Below are 23,267 nucleotides of genomic sequence, written 5' to 3'. Positions count from 1 at the left end.
TAACATATCTTGAGACCCTGATTTTTAAAACTCAATCCTAACATACCAAGAACAAGAAACAGCATTTTTGTGGGGCACAACGATCCCGGAGAAAAGTACCATGCCCTCTGTCACCAACTGAGCAACTGATGGTTCTGGCTTGGAGGCAGTGCTCAAAGTTTCCCTGAGTTAAGAGTGGGAAAAGTACCCCATTTGCCCAGCCATGAAAGCAGGGGTAGAGAAAACCAGTTGTGTAGTTTAGCTTGGACAAGCATGAGGATGGGAATTTTTTTTTTTTTAATTCAAGAAGCCATGTAACCCACGTTTTATAATACTGAACACTACTGGGGCTCCAAAGAATGTGCGCTAAACCCCTGTACAAGAGAGAGAGTGGAGCCCCCCTCTCCCTGCAAGTCTGTTAAACACAAACGGCTAAGGTTCAAATCTGACAGGACCTTTATCTTATCTTTTTGGTACCAGGGATTGAACTCAGGTCCTTGCACTTGCGAAGCAGGTGGTGGAACCACTGAGCTAAATCCCCGGCCCAGGCCCTTTATTTTAGAAGAAAAAATAAAATTCAGTTTTCTTTTCACCAGAAGTTTATGGAAAGCACTGAAGGATCTTTGCAGACCATTTCAAACCTAGAGCTTTAAGTGGAGGTATAGTCAGATTCAGACAGCGTCCCCAAACTATTATGTCAAGTGAAAACTGCATATGGACCAATTACTCCCACAGAAAAACGCCATTAAAAACACTTGATCTTTGCAAGACTACTTCCTAACTAGCTCTGACCACTGCCTTCTGTCACTTCTGAAACCCTGAAAACCAGAATGTGTGTTGCTATCACAGCTGACGAGATACTTGAAAGGTATGTTTATATAACACCCTAAGAAATTCACCAAGTACAGCTCTGCTATACGCACCTCAGTAAAATACAACTTCATTTTTGCAGGAGCACAAATTTAGCTTGGTCCTTCTCTGCCATTTAGGGGAACTTAGTAAAATGTATGAGTTGGTGCCACACTCACACCACTGCCACCTGTCACGGAGTCACACGTGTACACAGCCCTGTACACACGCCGACAGGTAGGTTGGTGTATAATGATGAGACCGTGGGAGGGGTGTGCTGGAAAGGCTGCCCGGGACAGCTCTGCGAAGCCGAGCCCTGTGTTCTGTTGTGTACGGAGGCTGGATGGTTCTGGAGGAAGGTAAGATAACACTGCACCCCGCTGCAAAGAGAGTTCGAGAAAAACTTGTCTGATTCACAAAACAGTCTTCTGGGGGGTCGACTACTAGACAGGAAGTTTTGGGTCACTGGCTCTAGAAAGGAGCTTTCTGCATCTGTCCAAGCCTGGGCATCAAAGTGAATGTTTGTGCCTCTCGAGGTATAGATAGAAAAATACTCAGGTTATTAGACCAAGACAAGACTTTGGCTGAGTTCTCACCCCTTGTTTTTTTCAGTAGTTACTGCTAATCTGCAAGAAAACTGAAATGTTCAGACCCTCCCTCGCTTAACTTGGTTAATTTGTCATATGACTTGTGACTACGACCCACAGTTTTTATTGACTTTTTCATCATTTCAGGGGACGCCCCCCCATGACTATGGGGAAGGAGGTGCCGGCCCTCTGTGAAAGGTCATGCTATTATTCACCCATTCCTGGAAGTGGCCACAAGTTTTAGCCAAATGCATCCCTAGTCACGCAGCTGAGCAAAGACCATTTAAGGTCATCAACACTAAATTCTCTCCTTCAAACACCTCCAGTGAAAAGGGGGAGCCTGGTTATGGGGGGGGGTCTTTGTTTTGTACACTTATCCAATAAAATGTCAGCCTCAGCTCCCTGAAATGTGTGATCGGCCCAAGAGCTTCCTCACCTTTGAGTCCTGAAATGATACATTAAACCCAGGCTCCCCAAAAGATGCCTGAAAGCACTGCAGACTGCACTGACAGCTCCGCTAGGAGCAACATTCACAGTGATCCTAATGGGACAGGAAGATCGCCCTGCTAAAATCAGTTTGGGGGCATGAGAGTGAGGCCCAAACTGGGAGCCCCCCCGCACCGAACCCCAGTCATCCTTTTCCCTAAAGAACCTCTCTGAAAGCTTAACTGAGTAAACAGGGCTTTACCAGGAAATGAACTGCCAGGATAATCTGTCCTCCAAAACATAATGGCCTAGTAGATGTCTGAATGTAGAGAGGATTTACTGAGGCAAAATTATCCAAAAGCCCATTCTTAGCCTTCCAAGAGCTTTTTCTGAAGCATTAGGTTTACAATGGTCATTCAAAAGGAAAGAAAAAACGTCAATTCCATCCTCTTAAAACTCGTCACTGATGTGCTGGGGTGGAATGAACTGGTGTGACGTGTTCTAAGCTGTCCAGTTACAGACCGGCACCTAAGAAGGGGCCAGTGACTTAAAAGCTGACAAGGCCTCGGGCAGAGACAACACTGCCGAATTGGCCCAGGCCTGCAGCACCCCCACATCACACCGATCCCCCCAGTGACTGGCATAGCACATGCAGTAACAGCTGTCCTACAATCGAGTACTTCATAAAAATGGCGAGTGTGACAGACATTTCTGTAAATACAGAGCTGGTACTTAGCAGTCAAACTGAACTGCCCTTAAATGCTAACTGGGGCACTGGAAGGTATTTAACATCACATACCACCTACTGAACACGACCTGAGCGCCGACGTGAAGAGCAGCCCGTCTGCCACCGGAACCTCCACGCAGGTCTGGCGGTCAGTCCACACAACACTGCACAGAGACTGCACACTTCAACCTGACCACACTGGATGCCCACCTCGGGTGGGACCCCAGACCTGCGTATCTGGGTTCTAGATCACGTGCATGAGAGCACACTCCTGACCACACCCAGGCCTCGTGAAGTCATAGCACCAAAAACCAACTAAATCTGACCTCAGTCAAAACCCTGCTAGGGAAAGGGTACTACGAGGGCCTGGAAAGTGCTGCCTATGTCCTCCGCACACAGCCAATGCCTCAAGTCCAACCTGAGCATGTCAGGGGAGGTTCTAAAATAATGCTCAACCTAACAGGCACAATTTCACAGTGCTCCTAAATACAAGGGAAAGAAAGTCTCTATAAAAAGAAAGTCACACCTCTGAGTAGCTAGGTATTCTAGCCTCTCCACCTAACGGCTGGGAAATTGTAATCTCCTCTCATGAAACTGTGCTTTAGGCTGGACCTAAGGTGGAATTTCTGTTTTAGATTTTGCAAACATCACATGGACATTTTCAAAAAATCAATTTTAAATATGCCAGTGCTCTCATACTTTGAACCAGAAGATTGCGTCTAGACTGCCGTCAGTCCCTGAATTATGAACTGAGGTTAATGCTGGGATGTTCCAGGAGCCCTCCACTCAGTTTCCCTCCTGGGACATGGGGGGAGACAGTGATACCAGCCCAGGACTGCAGCAGAAGCTCTGTGCCCCTCAGGTCTCCCTCCAGTGAGGAGCAGGGCAGTGGACACAGGCTGCTCACAGGGAGAGGAGCCACGAGCTTGGACATCAAAGCTTTTTAAAATTCTTCCCAAAACTTTTTCCAAAAACGAAACAAAAATAAGATACCTCTAAGGGTCCTGCCTGTTGACTTGAGGACTGGAGCATTCTACTTCATTCGGTGGTCTTTTCCCCTTCAGGGAGTCTCGTCACCACCCACCTGGCTGGCACCTTCACATCTGCCTAAGACAGCGTTCCTCCTCCAAACGGCTGCGGGTCTGTTCCAGTCCTGTTTCCAGCACCACTCTCTATTTTCCCCAAGTAGCCATTCTGGGCAATTGTGCCCAACCACACGGGCCTTTCTGATGTCCTGCAGTGTACTTCCAGGTCAGCTTTCCGACTTCATTCTGCAATACTCTGGGCACAGTCCCCTGGCGGAGAACTGTGATAGCTACGGAAACAGGAGCCAGTTTCCAGCTCAGGATGTGAGGAGGGCAGTGGTGAGTGGGCCACGGGTAACCCACCACAGAAGCCACATGTTCCCACCTCTCTCCTGCTCCAAGCATCTGTCCCCCTTTTAAAGTAACTGCTTCAGTACTGACTGAAAAAAACAGGAGGCACAAAGTCAATCCCCGTCCTAATGGGCACTTTCCACGTGGGGCACCATGGTGCTCTACAATAAAGAAACACTCACCACGCAGTAGCTCCTGCCACCAGATAATGCAGCTAAAGAACACTATGTTGTGACCGGTAAGTCCAACCAACCAGATGTGTACTTGTGCAAAACTAAGTTGAGCATAATATATTACAGCTTAACCGTTCTTTCCCTACCTTCTTCTTGCTGGAGATGTGTGGGCTGTGTAAATACAAGGAGGCATTAGGAAGCCACAGGCAGACCAGTGAGTTGTGCCTCAGATGTTCTGGCTGTGGTGCCTCAGCCGGGCAAAACCCTTTTTCATGACAAGCAAATGTGAAGTCAGACGTGTGCCACAAACAGGTAAATGGGTTTCTTGCCTGGGCTATGAAACAATGCCAAGGTGACTCCCGATGGCTTTCCTGGTCCAGACTGGCTCTGCATCTCTCAGTACACAGCCTCTTCAAGATCCCCAAAGCACAGAGGATCACCTTCCCACTTCTCTTCTCTACAGGGGCCTGAGACACGAGTGCCCTGGGTACAACCACCATACCTGCAGCTGGCCTCAGGCCCGGCACAGACGCCGACAACGGGATCAGAAGGAGCCCAGCTTTCCAGTCTCCCTCCAAACAGGCTCATCCTGTGCCTTGCTTCTCCCCCACAGACCTGGGCCCAGGACAGATGAGAGTGCAATGTGATACCCATCTACATCAGCTGTGTACGGTCTCACTTTAACCCACCGTTATCTGTGCATCTCCCTGTTGGTGGTAGCTTGGGGTGGCCATGGCTCTGGATACCATCCTGCCTCTTGGAGGAGGCTGAAGAGCAGTGATGGCTTGAGGGTCCTCTGGAGAAGCTGCATTCAGAAGTATTGTGGAGCAGCCACCAGCAGGCACTCGGCTTTGCAGGGCTGCAGTGACCTGGATACGTTTATGTCCCAGCTCCCTAAGTGGGCTGTGCCCACCTATTTCTCTATAAGGTGCAACATGTTAGCAAAGGAAAACAATTCAAAATAATGACCAGGGTTTTTACAGGCTGCATTTAGCTGACTTTTATCGTTTGCCCCCACTCCGGTCTTTCCCAAAAAAAACTCACTATGGAAGCACATCACAACTTAATGTTTCCTAAAACACTTGGAAAAAATGATGACTGTCTTCTTGCATAATAAAACAGCACACTTTCTCCATCTGATCGAACTCCTAAAAACTAAAGTAACAGTTTGCATAGGCACACTTTGCTTAGTGCAAATCTTACTGAAATAAGGCTATCGTCAGTGTTTAGGCAGTGTTGCAGGGATTAAAGAAAGCTCTCAAGCAACAAGAAATTATTCTCTGCACTGATTCCTCTCCAACTCCAAGTGACAACCCAGGCAGAGACTGGGACTGGGGGGCTTTCTGTATCGTAAGGCAATGAGTGTGGAGAGAACACGAGTCCCAGAAGGAAGATTCAGAGGGGCACAGGATGTGTGCTCCTGTGACGGAGGCGAGAACAGCTCCATCTTAATTCTTCCTTTTATAAAATGAAAGCCAAAATGCGGAAGGCAGCAGAGCAGGGCGCAGATGCTGGGGAGCCACCTTCGTGTGCTCTGAGAGTGGCCTTCTGCCACAGCACGTCAGGAATCGGTGCTCGGTACGATCTGAGCAGCAGGCCGAGTGCTTCAGAGGGAAGGGAAGATAACAGAAACGTGTGAGGTGGGGAAAATGAGCAAAGACGATCCGCCTAGGGAAGCAGTCAGCTTATGAGACTTACATTCTATATAATGCACAGAAGGAAGACCCGGCCAGACAGACAGAAATCTCCCTGTAAATCAAGTATCGTCAGGAAACATCAAAGTGGAATCTGACAAGCAGCTTTGCATTTAACATTCAGTCAAGATACTACAACCTTACAAAACAAGAGTCTACGAAGACAATTTTTTAAAACACTAGCAACAGGATTCCTCAAAGTCCCCCAGGATCTTGTAGCACAGAATGGAGTGTTCCTGCGCCAGTGCAGCCAGCTCCTTCAGGAACTCGGGGAAGAGGGCGGCAGCCAGCATGGTGTTCCTCACCGGCAGGGGCAGGTCTGGGGGTGCCCCGGCCACCTTGGCTCTGTTGGTCAGGAAGGGCTGAAGCACTCTTGGGGGACCATCCAAAAGGTTCCTGCTACTTCCGGTTCTGGAAGCCTCCGGAACTGGATCTGAAACCAGAAAGAAGACTGTCATGGAGAACCTCCACAACCTTCCGTCTACCTTCTACATGAAGTGTGTGTGTGCTTGGAGGCAAGGAGAGCTCTTGTAGGGGTCAGCCTTAGCAGCAGTTGCCCTAACTGACCAAATCTTGAAGACACAGCCCTTACACACCTGTGACACACCTATCTGTTCAGCAGGTACCCAGCATACAACATGTGATGTGAGATTTACCCAAAATCTAAGCATCCCTGAGTAGAAATTATGGCAAGAACACAGGTTCTTCAAGAAGCCTCCCAGCTGGGCACAGTGGTGTGTGCCTCTCATCCCAGCTGCCAAGGACGTTCAGGAGGGAGCAGTCACTGGAGCCCAGTCTGGGTAACAGTGATACCCACCTGAAAGAGAGAAAAAGGGAGATAGGGAGGGAGGAACGGAGGGAGAGACAGAGAAGGAGAGACAGAGGAGGAGAGGGAGAGGGAGACAGAGAGACAGAGACAGAGAGAGAGAGAGAGAGGGAGGGAGAGAGAGACAGAGAGACAGAGACTTCTCCACCCAGACTGTGGGAAAAGGGCAGAAAAGAAAAAGGCATCTCCTGCCACTCCATCAATTGGGTGAAGATTTGGATCCTTGGGATGTTTCTCTAGGGACACTGTGTGGCCGGCCTGCTCTCCTGGGGTCCCTGTGCCCAGCCGACTGCTGTGCCATCTCCACAAGCCAGCCCAGGCCACACAGTGCAGCCCCGCCCCTGAGGTCGGTGCACCCTGCAGCTGCTGCACCATGCTGGCCTGGAGGGCTTCCTGCCCGCCCCCCGTCAGACCTCCAGTCTTCCATACAAAAGGACGGTAGAAGATTTCTCCTCATCCAGAATGATGGGGAGGACACTGGGGTGCTGGAGAGACTAGAGTCAGAACTTCCTGCGGCCAATGGAATCTAGTGGCAACAAATGGCTTGGAAGCCAGCATGTAAGAAGGTTTCTAGGAGTTTCTGTCTCAGTTTCAGTCTAAGGTGTAAGTTGATAGGAGCCCAAGCTCTAACACATTCAAGTGATTTACATTTTCATACCAAATCAGTTTTACTAATTAAAATGGTTCAACTTCCCGACTATTTAATTCCTGAACATCTCCAGCCCTCATATATTTGTCAGAATTATTTATGCCTTTTTCTGCCCCCTACCCAAACACTCTCATTATTCCTTCTAAATCATTATATTGAAGCTCTTCATTATTTTGGCTGCTTTTAGAATTCAGCCCCATTTTTCAACACTCTTTTCAAAGTGTTGCTTAACTATAGTACTAAAAATTCTTGACATTTATAGTACTTTCCACATCTCACTACTATAGTCTCTAGTGTTAAAAAAAATCTTCCACTTTACTGCTTTAAATATCATTTTAGATTAAAGCTTAGCACAGTTCATGCCATAAAGAAGTGGAAAAGTTGTTGAGAATCTGCTTCCTACAGCCTTTTGGCAGGAGCTCCCACTGTCCCCTGACAACAGTGAGGGCAAAGGTGCTGATGTCACTGAGGACCATGGTCAGGCTGGGAAAGCACCGCTCACCGCCACCTGCCCTGGCCCTCAGCGACTGTCACTCTTCACAGGCCTGGAAACCAAGGATGGGACACAGGTAGGCACCATTCCCAAACCCACACCGAAACCCACAGAGCCCATGCTGGCTCCTCCACTGGCGCTCCCTTCCTCCAGATCTGTTCACCTAGATCTTGCTAGCTTCAGAGGTCCTACTAGAGTGGTAAAGACACAGACTGTCACTTACTGGTTGAGCTACTTCAGGCAAGTTGCTTTACCTCTGTACTTTCAGCTCCTCACCTGTCAAAAGCCCACGGAGTACCCTAAGAATTAAATGAGACCACAGGTATGTTCACTGGGGAGTGCAACACCACAGTGTCTCCGGTCATCTGCCGCTGACTACACAGCACACCGCCAGCCCTGTCCCAGGAGTCCTCCCCTGCTCTAGCTTCCCAGTCCGGGAAGTCTAGCAGCCAACGAGGGCTGGCACTGCTCTTCAGCCTGGCACTGTGGTTCATGTTCTGTCTCCTCTGCGACATACACTCTGAGCCGTGTAAGGGCTGAGCCCTTTGATGATGTGTTTCACAGCCTACAACTCTTCTGTATCAGCATTTGCTGGGCGAGGGGGCGAAGGCATGACCAACACCAGTCCTCCTACTCCTGGAGACCCTCTGCAGAGCTAGGCTCACCTTTCCACTCAGAGTCACTGCTCTCCTCTAAACAGGCTTTACTATGTCTCACTAATCTAGGGTAACCTGTGTCACTGCTAGGGCTGACCGACGCAGCTTGAATCCCAGCATCCAGTCCCTGCTACTGAAGAAGAGCACCAGCCTGAGGACAAGAGGGAAACCCTGACAGCCACAAACAACCACCGCATCCGTGAGGACTGCCACAGGGAAGCAGCCTCTCGCTGCCTGCGAAGCATCTTCAGCTCTTGAGTCAAGTGCAAGCAGACTGAGTAATGGTCCCTTCCTGGCAACCAGCTTGTCGTGTAGGGCCCCAGTCTCCTTCTCTGTAAAACAGGATGCCACTTACCAGGCCTCCCTTCTAGAATGAGAGTCAGCTAAAGGACTGCATATACATACAGTCCGGTTTGTAAAGCATGTGAAGGGGAAAAGAGAAGCCTTGCAAGTGGCGGAATCTGAGAGACCCGACAGTCTCACTGACGGGGAGTGGCAGCTGGTAACAGGAAGCAGTCTCCGTGAGCAGCGGTCCTCTCCCAGCTGCTGGGGACCAGTGAGGAGGCTGCCAGGAGGCGAGTGGGTGCACAAACCTGAGTTACGCCCCTCACGCAAGAGTCTAGCACACATGCACAGTACCGGAAGGAAAGGGCTCGGAGGAGGGGAAGTATCATGGTCGGCGTGAGGAGTGCTTCCTGAAAGCTGTGACAGAAGGTGTTCCAGACTAATACCCGGGAGATTTCGGAAGTGAGGAGGGAAGTGCGTTAGGAGCTCATCTGGCAGCAGCATCAGGAAAGGACACAGAGAGCCTACTATGTTACCCTCTGCCGTGATTCTAAGTTGTTCAGTGTGCCAGTGACTCCAGGACTCCCCAGTTCTGCTAACTTACAGGCAGTCGCATGACAGGAAGTGCTTCAGAGACAGCAACTACAGTACCTCACTGTGAGTTTAGAGAATTTCAAATTGCAAGGGAGGGTGTCACTTTGATAACATAAAAGAAGTTAGGATGAGAGCCTTCTTTCCCAAGCGAATCTTCCTCCAAGCCAAAGTCCCCAGTGTCCCAGACCTTAAGAAGCATCAACATTACCAGGCATGGTGGTACATGCCTGTAACCCCAGCATTCTAGGAGGCTGAGACAGGAAGACTGCAAGTTAGAGCCCAGCCTGGGCAACTTAGTGAGTCCCTGCCTCAAGACATTTTACAAAGGGCTGGAGATATAGCTCAGTATGAAGGCCCTGGGTTCTATCCCTAGTACCACCAAATAAATAAATAAAAGCACAACCCTGGCTGACTGACTTGATGACCTTATGTAGTGAGAACAAGTTCTCCAGGCACATGCCTCACCCCATGGCTGCTGGGAAGCCTGAAGCCAGAGCCCAAGGTGACAGCGGCACCTGCCACCGCCCACCCAGAACACAATGCCTCCAGTTCAGCACACCCTTGTCCAGCCCCCCAGGCACCCAAGCTCCATGACCCCACTGACTGGCCTGGCCTCTCTCTGGCTTCCCTATTTGAAAATGGCGCTAATGTCCCCTTTCCTCCCCATTTCACAGCACAGTATGACAATAAACACTGACTGCCTGGGAAAGCACCTTACAAACTGTCAAACATAAGTGAACACCAAGCCTAAGAGGTAAAAACATTGTGCGCAGAGCCAGAAGCCACCTCGTTATATAGCAGACTGCAGAAGTGGCCAGAGTCCTCTGCAACTCTTTCCATCGGGAGGTGGGGCTTCTGCTCTATTCCTGAACCGGGCTGGCCCTGTGCCAAGCTTTAGCTGACAAAAAGCAGCAGGCTTAATTAACCCTGTGAGAGCCCACAGCCTGAGCATCAGGAAGTCTGCCATGCTCCTTGCCCACAAGCTGAGTGGCTGAGACTAACCTGCTGGACAGTGAGACACACCCCTACCACCGTCGCCCTGGCCGACAGCCACCCCGACGGCACCCAGGAGCGGTCTGACACCCACACATACACAATGGTCAAGGGCTATTTTTTAAGCCACTGAGTTGTGTCAGTGGTTGTGCCACATACAGTCAACAGACACCCTCCTTATACAGTATGTCACAGCATGAGCCCTAGTCAGGAGGACTCCACCCACAGACCGACCATCTGTGTGCCCCAGAGACTCACAGGGCCTCAGGCTCACCTCTCCCAAAAGGAGGGTGCTGCCTGCCCTCCCTGCAGCTGTGCCTGCTCTGCTCCAAGTTCAACAGCTTGAGCCTGACCCTTGGTCTACCAGTGAGTGGCACATGGCCCACTTCAAAGTCAGCCTCGCAGAACCCCAAGGACTCATCACACCCAGTCTGGCTATGGCCAGAAAGGACCTGAGAGATGGGAGACAAAGCCTTCATTAAAGCAAGGGGGTGTGGGCAGCTCAGTAGTACAGCATGTGCTGAGTATGCTCCATGCCCTGGGTTCCACCCCTACCTGAGCCCCACGGAAAGGTCAAGGGCCCAGTAAGGCAAGATGATTAAGATCAAACAGCCACACAGAGGCAGGATCTGGTAGCAACACACAGTTTGGGGTCCTTTTCGGCTTCTTTTAAAGATTTAAAAACTGCTGGGTGCTATTTCTGCCTCTCACTCCCAATCCTATTCCTGACCATCTGTCTGAAACCCAGAGGAAAGGGCCCTATCCTGTTACCACCCACTCACCATGAGAGCCTGACTCTATGCGCCAGGAAAAGGCAGTGAGGCATGTTTGTGCTCACCAAGGCCCAGGTCACAACTCAGAAGACAACAGACATCAAATCCGCCCACCCAGAGCCGAGAGGAGGCAGCAGTGCCAGGCCCCACTCTCGGCTGCCCTCATCCTGCTTCGTGACAGCTACCCGCATGGCCCAGCCTCGCCTATCCTCTGGGGCCGACAAAGACATCATCAGGGATCTGGGCTGCACACAAACTTTACTCCTCCTGGTCCAGAGGAGCAGTTCTCACCTCACACAGTCCTAAAGCACATCTGTTTTTTGGCCTCAGAGCCTCTGAAAACACAATAAACAGAACAGAAGCTCACCTCAGGACAGAGCTGCCCAAAAAAAATGGCTCAGGGAGTGCACGTAACACCGCTAATGGCACAAAGGTGCTGTTGTTTCTCATAGCCCAGTGACAACCCACACATCAGCTCCTTCCCTGAACCACACTCAAGAAAACCAGTGCCTCACCAGACCCTCCAAGGGGGACACAGGCCAGCTGCTGGCCTTTACATTTAGCAACACTAAGAGGAGGCTCCTTGCTGCTGGGGAAAGTGAAAGTGTCTTTGGATGCTTTGGGGCAGGGGCAGCAACAGTGAATGCAAACCCATGTGGGGAATAGGAGGGAGCAGTGGGGGAAGTGGCTGACCTTTGGTTGGCGCCACAGGGGTCACATCAGACATGTCCACCCGGAAGAGCAGGTACTGCTGGGCTTGGATGAGGAGGCCTGGGAAGTCTCTCTCCACAGAGGCAAACTGCTCAATCTTGTTTTTCACAGATGCAAGGACCTGTCAAGAGCAACAGTAAAGATGTTAAGTGCTCCACAATGGAACTCCACTCTCAGTTATCCATATATCTTTCGGGTATGGCCCTCGTTATGAGAACTATTATGATATTGGGCATTTGCTCATTTTTCACTGCCTGGGTGTTCATGGTAGGACACCCTCAAAATGTCAAACTATATGGAGCTTCGCAATTTGTCTGGAATAATCTACACAGCTATATAATAAACAAGGAAGGAAAGCAATCAGGACAGTGGGACTTCTGGAAAACAACAAAAACCATGAGAGGAAGTAGAAACTGGCCAGGTACGCTGTGGGCTCTGTGGACATACACACCTGGTAGAGGGAGCGCACGCTGGGCTGGAAGACCATGTTGGTGTTGAGCAGAAAGGAGCGCAGAAGGGGCTGGGGGTAGCTGGCCAACTGTGTGATGATCCCGATAAGTAGCAAGTTAACGTGCAGCGAGTTTTCCAGCATGTTCTCCAGCTTTGACAGAACCACACTGATGAATGGGCCTGTGGGGAGAACAGAGCTGCAGGGATGACTGGGCGGGTGGGGACCTGTCTCCTCATCACCTGCAGAGCCTCCAGAGCCACAGCCCAATCACCATGGACCATAAAGTACAAACCCAAAGGACACACACATCCAGAGTTTCCCTGCCACCAGGCCCAGGCGGAAGACAAGACATCACTCATGGGGACTAGTATTTTGACGCCATAAGCATATTTAGTACTTTTAAAATTATCATGGATCTTGAGAAAAATCAGACATTTATAAAAATATGCTTTTGTACACTGTTTCTATTTTCCTGTGGTCACCAGTGCTCAAACATAACGCATCATCTCAAGACGCTATAAACTATGTAAGGTTTTGCACAAACATCAGAGCCCATCAAAAGTTTGGGGAACAAAAAAATCTTTGTTATTAAGGAATACCAAACACAACCAAAGCAAATGTACTGAACAGAAACTTGTAAACCCTGAACAGGCATTCTACAAAGACTGCTTGTTGAGTGTAACAATGGGGAAGGACGGGAAAGACAGACACGAGGATGCTCTGCACTACAGCATTAGCAACTGTGACCAGAGATCACACTTTAATTTTTCAGATGAGAAAGAAAGAGGGGACTCAGCCTTAGGGGATGCAGTCTGGTATGCCATGGAGTTCTTCAGAAAGAAAACCCATATGCATGACTGCAAAGCTGTTCATACAAATATTAGGCATTAAAGTGCTTCTGCTACTTTGGATCACTAGAAAATTAATATACTTTATGTTTGCATTCACTAAAGGCAAGGAAAACAAAAAAATCTGGCATTAATAAAACTACTTAAAGATGTTGTAAATTTTTGCCATAAAAATGTTCCATTAAGCAAAATCAATGAGAATTTTGTATTTCCCCCACTGGAGCTCTTGATAAAGCCACTAAACTATGGCATATTTATAACAAAATCACATAACCTTTAGTAACTAAGCAGGCCTTATGAAGACCTCACCACCATCCACGTGACTTTAACACAAACACGAGGTGCTTCACTCAGAAGTCCTGTTAGTGTGCAAGGGTAAGGTCCATTGCTGGGAAACAGTCACCACGAGAAATGGGAACACCAAACCTCTGCCCGGGTGGGTGACAAACAGGGCAACTACGATTGATATTCCTGTCTTGAAGGACATTGAGGATGTTTCCACTGGGTCTCAGATCCAGGAGAGGCACCACCTGCTGTGGTGTGTGTAGGCTTAGCCTCTACTTCTTCATCTATGCGATGAGAAGCAGAGCTCTACATTCACTTTTCGTGGCAGAGGGGGGTCAATAAATGCTTAGAGAAGCCTACAAAAACCTGGAAGGGACTGGCAAACACATTCAGAAACTCTAGACTTGGAGAAACCCCCATTGGAAAGCAAACCATTTTCTGTTAAGAACCCCAGAAATGCTCATGTACTCTTCCAAATGCATCCCAGCATGGTTCTGGCTTTCCAGGTGGATCTACAGGAGAACGCTTCTATCACCCTCCACTCTGGGGCACTGTCTCCCCTCTTCCTTATCTCTTCCTCTGCAGTCCCTGACTTGTTATTTGCCTCTGTCTAGATGGGCCAGAAACAGGTCAGTGAAGGCACACACAGGGAGCAGAGTCTCTGTGAAGTCCTTAAAGTGAATGGCCAATTAATTCCACTGCCCCAGTCCCAATCTATGCCTGTCCTTACCCAGCCATCCTACAGATGTGAAACACACTGACTGTCGGTGATCAAGAAGATAAGCCATCCATCCCATCACTACTGCAGAGAGGGAGGAAAACAGCTGGAAGCACACTCTCAGAGAAGAACGGGATCTGGTCATTGTCTCACGTGAGTAACAGCACATAGGCCAAGCCATCGCAATCCACCAATGATGCTAGCTTCTTGGCATGGAGATATAAAGCATTTCAAATCCCTACTTTATTCTTGGTTTCTAGAACTTTTTTTTAAAAAGTACTTGGCAAAAAAGCAGTTGCTAGGGCAACTGGTAAACAGCTGAAAACTGGAAGGCTGAGCTGTAACTCAGAAAGCCACAGGTGTGATGGGTTTTTTCTCTCTTCTCCTGAGACATATAAATGCCTTATTTGTTAGCTTGGGTCCTGAATGTCCCCCAAAGACCTAGGTGCTGAAGGCTTGGTCCCTAGACTATGGTGCTACTGGGCGGTGGTGAAAGCTTAGGAGGTGGAACCCAGGGCTAGTTTTATAACTGGGGGTGTGCCCTTGAAGGGGACAGTGAGACCTTATCCCATCTTTCTTTTTCACTTCCTGCCACTATAATGCAAGCAGCTTCCTCTGCCAAATGTTCCTACCATGAGGTGCTGTCCTTCTCCGGAAAGCAACACGGCCAAGCAAGCATGGACTGAAACCTCTAAAACCGTGAGCGAAAATAAAATTTCATGCCTTATAAATTTGTTTTCTCAGGTTTCTTCTTATCATAGCAGAAAGCTAACATACCATCCACAAAATACTCAATTTTTCAGGATGACTAAGGCCATCTCCATCTACCCCTGTCATTTATTCTCTCTCCCCAAGGAACCCTACCCCTGCGTTGGTCCCTGTGCTCCCTTGCCCTGCATGTCCCAACCCCAAGAAGAGACCTGCCATCAGTTCTGTGCCCCAGCTCACCAAACTCCACCCAGGAAACCTCTCCTGAGTGTGAGTCTTCACCTTCACTCCCTACCAGCTCTGCCTGAAGCCACAGTCTCATCATTTCCTGTTTGGACTTCTACTTTAATAGCAATTAAAATGATTATAAAAATAGATACAGGTTGGGAGACACACACATTTTTAAATACAGTATGAGGATTTAAAGTGAAATCCACCCCACCCTCAGGAAACCAGTACTAACAGATTCTTGCGTATACCTCCAGAAATGTCTTATGAATAAAGCAGGTGAATTTTTGAAAATATTTATTAAGCACATTCTATGTGCCAGCCAGGGTTCTAAACGCTTTTTATGTATCATCTCCCTTAATACAACTACCCTAGGAAGTATGTTTATTATTTCTCCTGAAGGCAAGAGAGAATACAGATAGTAAATGGAGTAAGAATTTCAAACTGAGACCCTATTTTCAGTGCTCTTAGCCAACACACGACCTTGCCCCGTGTGTATACACACATGTATGTGTGCACCCTGGTATTTTAAAAAGAAATTACAATGTCCTTTCTACACTGTTGTGTAGCATGCTCACACATGAGACTGCCCCACACCAGCACATACAGAGCTGTCCCAATCATCTCAGGGCCATAACATACTGGACTCCTCCTGCTGGGCATCGGGGTTGTTTCCAGCCCTTTTCTATTATAAACTGGGTGCTGCAGTGAACATCTCTACATACAAAGCTTGGCACAGAAGAGTGAGACCACTCCTAGAAATAGAAGGAGCAGCTTGAAGCACCAATGCATCCTCAGTTCTGACAAAACAGGAGCCTCTCCTGCACCAACCTCTTCCCACACCACTACAAGACTGGCTTTTTCAGACCTGGCCACATTTCTCCCAACTTTAATGCTTCAAGGGCTGGGTGCACAAGAACTGCATTCTTCAGCTTGACCCAGAAGTCCCTGCAAGCTGACATCAGCCACACATGCTGGCTTTCTCTCCCTCCTCCCTGCTAGGGGCTCCTATGTACCCCTGGGTCCTCTGCGCCCCTCCTCTGGACGCCTTGGTCTTGGGGTACAATACTGATAAGGACTCTCACTGAGAGAATACAGTTCCTTGCTGGTGTCTCCTCTGAAAGATTGAACACTTCTCATTTTATGTCCTTAGCTGTTAAGTATAGAACCTGCCAAATATTATGAGATCAATAAAAAAGGCTGAATATATGAATTTTTTAAAAATTAGATAAATGGAATGCTTTGATTTTGCTAGAATGTGCATTAATTTCAGAAAAAAAATCAGTATTCACTGGAGAGAAGGAAGTTAAGCCAAATGCTACAGAACACACTCAAAAGTCCGGAAACTACAAAGCTCACAAACAGAAAGAAAAAGATGTTTCCTGAAGCTGTGTATAAATTCCTTCCAAAGGAAGGAGGAGGGAAAAGACAAGGCTTTCATTATAATTACACAGCTGTATCAAAGAACCAGGGTGCTTCATCCACTTTCAGTTGTATCATATGTAAAGCACTGATGTTATTTAATAAGGTGTCTCATTAGCTGCCCCAGCCCCCAGCTATACTTTGTTTCCTTAATTTACACATTTCCCAGGGGTGCAGCTCCACTGTGAGAAAGCTCACAGCCTGAAGAACAGCTTCCATAGCCACGGCATTATTGGTTTGGGTCTGAAAAGTCCCCAAAAGGCTCATGAGGAAGGCCTGATCACCAGGACAGCAGCATTAGCAGTGGGGCTCTTGGAAGGTCATGAGTGGATCAGGAAGGCCCTAACTTCATCTGTGGATGACCTATGAATGGACTGAGACTCCAATCCGAGAGCATTACTGGGAGGTGATGGGAAAGGAAGAGGTGGGGCCTGGCTGAAGGCAGTAGGGCACCAGGACACCACCCTGTGGACACCCATTCCCAGCCCCTTCCTCCCTGGCCCTCTCTGCTCTCCTGCTTTTCTCTACAGCCCTTTCTGCCATGCTGTTTCTGCCTTGCCACAGGCCCAAAGGCAATGGCACCAGACAATCACAGACTGAAACCATCAGCCAAAATACATCTTTCCTCCTGCAAGTTGTTATCCTTGGATATTTTCCACAATGTTAGAAAGCTAAGACACACAGGCACCCCGATGCCCCAAAAGGCCAGAAGAGCACACGGAGCTCCTGCTTCTGCCCTCTCCTGACTCATCTCTCCAGCTGCCTCCCTTTGCCCCGCAACAACTGGGAAACGTGAGATGATCTAATCCTTTTTACTTAGGATTGACTGATTGAGTTTTAATTAAAACTTGTTCACACTGAACTGTTATCTCAGCCAGATCTCTCCTCAAGCCTTATAATTGTGGTATTAAAAGCTTTCCCCTGTTCAAACAAGTCTTCAGGCATCAATAAATAAAGAACAAATACTGGGGGAGGAGGTGGAAGAGCCCCTTGAAATCGCATTAAGCCTACTGGTCTGGACCAAGGGAAGACTGCTTTCATCCCCTCCTGGGAGCGGGGAGTGGGGCCCAGTCCCTTCTCACCATGCTGGTTCCCATGCCAGGCAATGTGCAGCCCCAAGGCCATAGGGGACCTGCAGCAGCAGTGGCCATGCCCCCACCTCCACCCGGTCCGTGCTCAGTGGGAAGTGAGGCTGGGCCTGCCAAGGCTGCACCGCTCGGCTCAGAGTCAGGACACTGCCCAGGCCAGGCGGGACCGCACTGTCTGTGTCGCCAGCTTCTTCCAGCACTGTGCCTCACTACTGACTACCATTCATCAGGGGTCCCTCTCTGACCTTACTGGGCCTTCATCTGTAGAGATTCCTTCACTTGCAGATTCTGGTTTTACTGGTTAATATCTAATGTTTCTAACCAATTCCTCACTGACCTGCTCCTCTGATCACCTATCCTGCACCTTTGCCTCTTCCTGTGATTCCGACCTGCTGCAGCGGTGAGTGCGTCACCTATCCGTACACCTGCAGAAGAGTGATGACCTGTGCAGCTCTGGTCTCCCTGTGTGGGGGCGAGATTCTACGATTATCAGGATGAGCTCCCAGGCAAAGGCGCAACTACCCCAGTGGCCTCAATGTGTACGCACAGTTACTGCCGCTGCACAGTGCTCTGGGCACCTGCTGTATGCTCTGTTCACTGCCCAGCGCAGAGCTCAGAACAAACACCTCTCCTTGCATGAAACCAGCACTCGAGAGCAGGAGACCGTAATAAAAAAGAGTACACGTACAAGTGGTAAGAAGAAAAATGAGACTAAAGGATATGGGGTTAAAAAATAAACAAGACTGGATTCCGGTGGGTTAAATCAGTCCGATTAGTTCATCACAGGCATATCAAGTTACTAAATAGCAAAATTTAACCCCTCCCCAACTTGCTAAAAAAAAAAAAAATCAGGCGATCGTTTCAAAAACTGACAAAATAAAAATAAGACTACCCCTCTCTGCTCTTTCCAAACATCTTCTCTCTGCCTGCTAGGTAAGCAGATAATGCTCTTTCACGTGCCTTACACTCCTGCTCCCTCAGGCACAGTACTCTCAAACCCTGACCACACGGAGCAATTTAAGATGGTCACCTGTGAACGGAGTGCCCAGAGTCCTCCCGGGATGGTGCCCGGCAAGGGTAGTCTCCTCTCTCACCCCAAACGGGGAAGGTACACTCTCTGCAGTAGGAGCTTCTGCGATGAGAGAGTCAAAGTCCTCCTCCTCCTCTGCTTCCACGTCCCTCTCCTGCTCCTCCTGCTCATCCTCCTCCTTTCCGTGCTGCTCTTCTTCCCCACCCTCTTCCTCTCTGGGGAGCAGCAAGGGCTCCAGCGTGGGAAAGCTCTGCTCCATCAAGCTCTCGGAGCCCGAATCCAGTTCTCGAATGATCTGGTCATACTGCACACTGAAGTCTCTGCTCTCCGGGCTGATTCCAGGCAGGTCTGGGCCTTGCTCTGCCTCAGAGGTGGGGGCTGCTGGCTCTGACTCTGACCCTGGGGCCGTGTCATCCTCTTGCACCGGGCCCTTGGACGTGTTCTGAAACAGGTCTGCACTGTCCCTCTTGTGTTCCCCCTCCGAATCTGTCTCTGGCAGGGGACTGTGGGGCCCGCTGTTCACAGGGGATCTCTGAACCTCGGGCTGGGCCTCAGCGGGCAGACTCACAGTTTCCTCCTCCGCATCCTTCTCTGCACAGAGCCTGTACACCATCACATCATCCTGGAAGTCCGACTCCTCAATGTAGGACCCTTTGAAGAGAGAGATGGCATTCTTCTTCATCTCCTGGATGTGCTTAGGGGGATCCAGAGGCACTGGGGGGTCAGAAGTCTCCAGGCCATCATAAGCCCCAGGGGAACCCGCATCCGCCCCCGAGGAGATGCCAGTGTCATAGCTGTCGTCCCACTCCAGCTCTGTCTGGCCCTTGTCCTTGGCTGGAGCCGGCTGAGAGCCGCCTGTCCCCGGGTGCTGTGGGAGCTGGGGGCCAGGGCACTCTGATCGCACGTGGCCATCCTCCGGCAGGCTGTGCAGAAACGTCTGAGAGCTGGGCCAGTCCCCATCGTACAGCGCAGACCAAACACGGCAGTCCCTCATGCAGCACAGGATGTTGGTGTGGGCCTCCCACAGGTACTGCAGGTAGCTGATGTCCAGGGTCTTCCCATACTCCACGATGCAGGCCGAAGGCGAGGGTGCCTCGGGCAGCGGCTCCATGGGCCCTGAGGGGACAAACAGCTGTCAGAGCAACAGGTGACAAGTGTGCAAGACTGGGGTGTGACCTGTGCCAGCTGTGACCATGTGGCTGGTGATTTCTGATAAAATGATATCTGAATAACAAAAGGTGCTTAGTTTTTGTTTCCTTTTGCTTCGAAGTACTGAGAATTGAACAGAGAGTCTGACCTCACAGAAGATATAAAACCAAATGTCCAAATCCTGGCCACAGCCCACAGAAGACTATCTGTTGACATCAGTCCTTAGAGAAGCAAGAGCTACAGGGCTACCTCTCGAGGTGAGGGGATCACCATACATAACTACTTGGCGGGGCCCCTCCCACAGAGTGCATAATAATCAGTTTTTGCACTTTGACTCTAAAGTGGGAGGTTGGTAACCCATCAATTTGGGAACCAGGTCTTCTGTAGAAACACTGATCTTTTAGAAAAGCCAATTAACTCATTCTGCCTTCCTGGGGACTCTCAGGCTATGAACATTACCAAATTGTCTATTAAAAGTCATAGTCACTGCCAATATAGTTATTTTACTCATTACTCAAATAACTGTGAAAATATTTTCAAGTTTACATTTTCCCCTAAAGGAAAAAAAGACTAGGAAAATGTAATTCCGTCATTTCTCTTTTTTCTTTTCTTTTTGGTATCAGGGATCGAACTCAGGACCTTGCACCTGGGAAGCTGGCGGCAGCACCACGGAGCTAAATCCCCAGCCCGTGTTCTACCATTTCTTGACCAGCCAGAATGGCACAGGTGCCTTGTCAATGCACTGACGTTATCCAGTCACCCTTAACCAGGGACCCTCTGCGGTAAGCGTTACTTTCCCCACACACAGATGAAGTGGAGGCTTGCAGGTGAAGAACACTGATCCCCCATCCCACCAGGGCCAGGGCAAAAATACGGTGCCCTCAAGGCAGGCCTCGTGCTCACAGCAATGTCGCTCCCTCCAGGACCTGAACAGAGCTGGGTCAGGACTGAGTGCACACTGTCATGTCGGTAAGTAACTTATTTTTTACCACTGTACTGCAAAAAGGTTAATGTTTCTTATCTACCTTAAATGATAATACGCCCAAAACAACTTCTAACAATTTTACTGGGTACTTACTATAGGCCGCACAGTCTCCTAGGAACTGTGTGTCTTAATTCACTTGTCCTTGGACAGCCCTTTGGGGTAGCTCCTGTTTTCCAGATGAGAACAGCTCAGAAGGTGACGTAATTTGCCCCACACAGTGGCAGTGCCATGACTCAGAACCTCAGCTGCTAACCAGGGCACGGGGACTACACCGGCCAGCCATGTGCCCACCCTCAGGTTTCCACCTGCTGCAGGGTAACCCTGGTTGCCAGGACGTGCAGAAGGCACGGAATGTGGAGTCAGTGCGTCTCCTATCAATGTCACCTCAAGCAGGCCAGTTCCCCACTCGAGTTTTCTTCATCTATGAAAATGAAATACTTTCTTTAAAGCATTAAATATTGTCACAGAGAGAGAGAGAACCGGGCAAGTTGTGGACATCACGTTTAATTTGAATTTTGAATTCTGAGGCAAGTTTAGCTACAAAATCATTCCTGAAACAACTTTCACAGTAAATAAAAATGACACCCATTTTCAAATGTGCTTTTAAAAATAACTTCTGAATGAGAAAATAAGATATCCACACTAGTTTGAGTAACAGAAAAATATATTTAAGATACAGTCACATAAATTGTTAATTTCCATGCATCCATGGTATCATTATCTAAAGATCATATATAAGAACATTAACTTCTCAATATTACATTTATATCAAATGTGCTACAGTTCGTTAGTTAAGCAGCCCAGCCTTTAAATGCACTTTAAAGAATGGTGTGGCTGGGTGGGCGGGATGACGTTACTGGAGGAAATATCAGAGTATAACTTGGAAACACTTGACTCAGCAACAGGCCCAAGCCATTTCCCAGTGGTCCCAGGATAGGCTGAGCGCTCCTGAACTGAAACAGCCATGTGACCATCACAGACACACAAATGTCTGCCCCTCACCACCAACTGCCGGCTAGAGGACTGAGGTTAACAGCGGCAGCATTAAAATTGTACTTATACAAAGTGAATTATAGCTGGCAAAGAGTCCGTGCATAATATAACTCCTATAAAAACAGAATATTTATGGAACCCCCATTATGTCAATCAAATTACTCAGACAATGTTGCCATATCACAATTTTCAATTTTACAGTCATATATTATGGACTGGCAGACAATCCACACATGGATCATCTTGGAAATGAAAGTAAGGCCTAATTTCATTTTTCCCACAGCCATGCCCATACCCACAACTTTGATTCTGCTTTGGAAGACATGCACAGGAACATTATCACACACAGACGTTACACAGTGCCACTACCAAGGCCACTTACAATCAAGGTCTGAGACAACTGACCAGGCGTCAGTTCATGAAGCAGAGGACTCCCAGTCCCTCACCACAGAAACGGGACTGCACACACAGGAGCCCAAAAAGCTGGGGTCTGGTGTGCTGTTTAAAGAGCATCGCTGGCAAGCTCCTACCTGAGCCATCATGGGCGCCCTTTGACCAGAGAATGTGATCCCGCTCCTGGTGCCCGAGAGTCAGGGTGATGCCGCTGGCGCAGCAGCCAGGGGTCAGGGCGAGCAGCTTGGCAGCAGACACCGAGTAGCAGTCTCTCTCCTTCACAGCCCACCTCTGACTCAGCATCATGTGATTGCAGGGGACCAGGTACCTAGAACAACAGAGAGAGCAGCCTTCAGTCTCACAGGGTCCTAACCCAGGATGGGACAGGGTGAAGCACGTTCAGGACCAGTGGTGCCCCAGGAAGGACACGCGCCCCCACCACCACACTCTCCTCTGCTCATCACGTTGGCCAGAGCGGGATCCATTCGCTCCCTTTCTTCAACTCCTCCTCTCCCTTTGTCTCTCTCTGCACCTTCTCACCCACTGTGACCCTCACCTGGGGTGCGCTTCCTTCTTCCTTCCTGACACTGTCATCCTATAAAGCTGCAGCTTCAGCACCACCTGCTCTGAGCTGACTTCCCAGCTCCCTGTTCCCAGGCAAAGAGGACCTCTCCCACTCTCCCAGTAAAGGACTATGCCTGTATCACACTTTGAGCATCTGCTGCCTCTACATAATAATATGCTACCTGAGAAAGGGCCTGCTTCAGCATTTTTGTCTTCTGATCTTGTAAACTCTGGCTCAGTGGACAGCACGCAACAACTCTGCAGCGTAAACTTGTTGTTTTTTGTTTTTAAATCTTGACACAGGGTCTTTCTAAGTTGCCCAGACTGGGCTGGAACTTAGGATCCTCCTGCTCAGTCTCCCAGCATACTGTGGATTACAGGCTGCATCACCATACCTAGCTTAGTGTAAACCTCTTACATTCTCATGAGTGGCCAGGAAAAAGCGTGGTGGCTAAGGGCTTGGCAAATAGCACCAGACTCCATTTCACCCAAGATTCTGCTGGCTAGGGACCAAAGCATCTTAGTGTCATGGACCTGAAGACAAGACAGCGGGAACACATCAGTGGGCTTCCTGGGTAGAGTGCAGTATTTACATGGCTTTTTTTTTTTTTTTT

At 49.1% G+C, this 23,267-nt stretch overlaps 1 protein-coding gene across 4 annotated transcripts in view; it reads right to left on the bottom strand.

Annotated features, from left to right (window-relative positions):
- Nucleotides 1-507: 507 nt before the first annotated feature.
- The window catches only part of Fam160a1 (family with sequence similarity 160 member A1), a 256,696-nt gene continuing 233,936 nt past the window's right edge, over nt 508-23,267 (bottom strand). For all 4 annotated transcript variants that reach the window (XM_033760037.1, XM_010627911.3, XM_033760038.1 and 1 more), the window contains 5 exons: nt 22,227-22,417; nt 18,570-19,685; nt 12,243-12,421; nt 11,774-11,912; nt 508-6,244 (listed from right to left, as the gene is read on the bottom strand). In XM_033760037.1, coding sequence (XP_033615928.1) covers nt 5,991-6,244; nt 11,774-11,912; nt 12,243-12,421; nt 18,570-19,685; nt 22,227-22,417 — 1,879 coding nt within the window. In that variant the 3' untranslated portion in view covers nt 508-5,990. The remainder of the gene's footprint in view (nt 6,245-11,773; nt 11,913-12,242; nt 12,422-18,569; nt 19,686-22,226; nt 22,418-23,267) is intronic.

Source organism: Fukomys damarensis, unplaced genomic scaffold (genome assembly GCF_012274545.1).
Source record: "Fukomys damarensis isolate Sample0158 unplaced genomic scaffold, DMR_v1.0_HiC HiC_scaffold_38, whole genome shotgun sequence".
In the NCBI taxonomy this organism is placed as follows: Eukaryota; Metazoa; Chordata; class Mammalia; order Rodentia; family Bathyergidae; genus Fukomys; species Fukomys damarensis.
The sequence above is the reverse complement of the archived record's forward strand: the minus strand, read 5'-3'. Positions and strand labels throughout refer to the sequence as shown.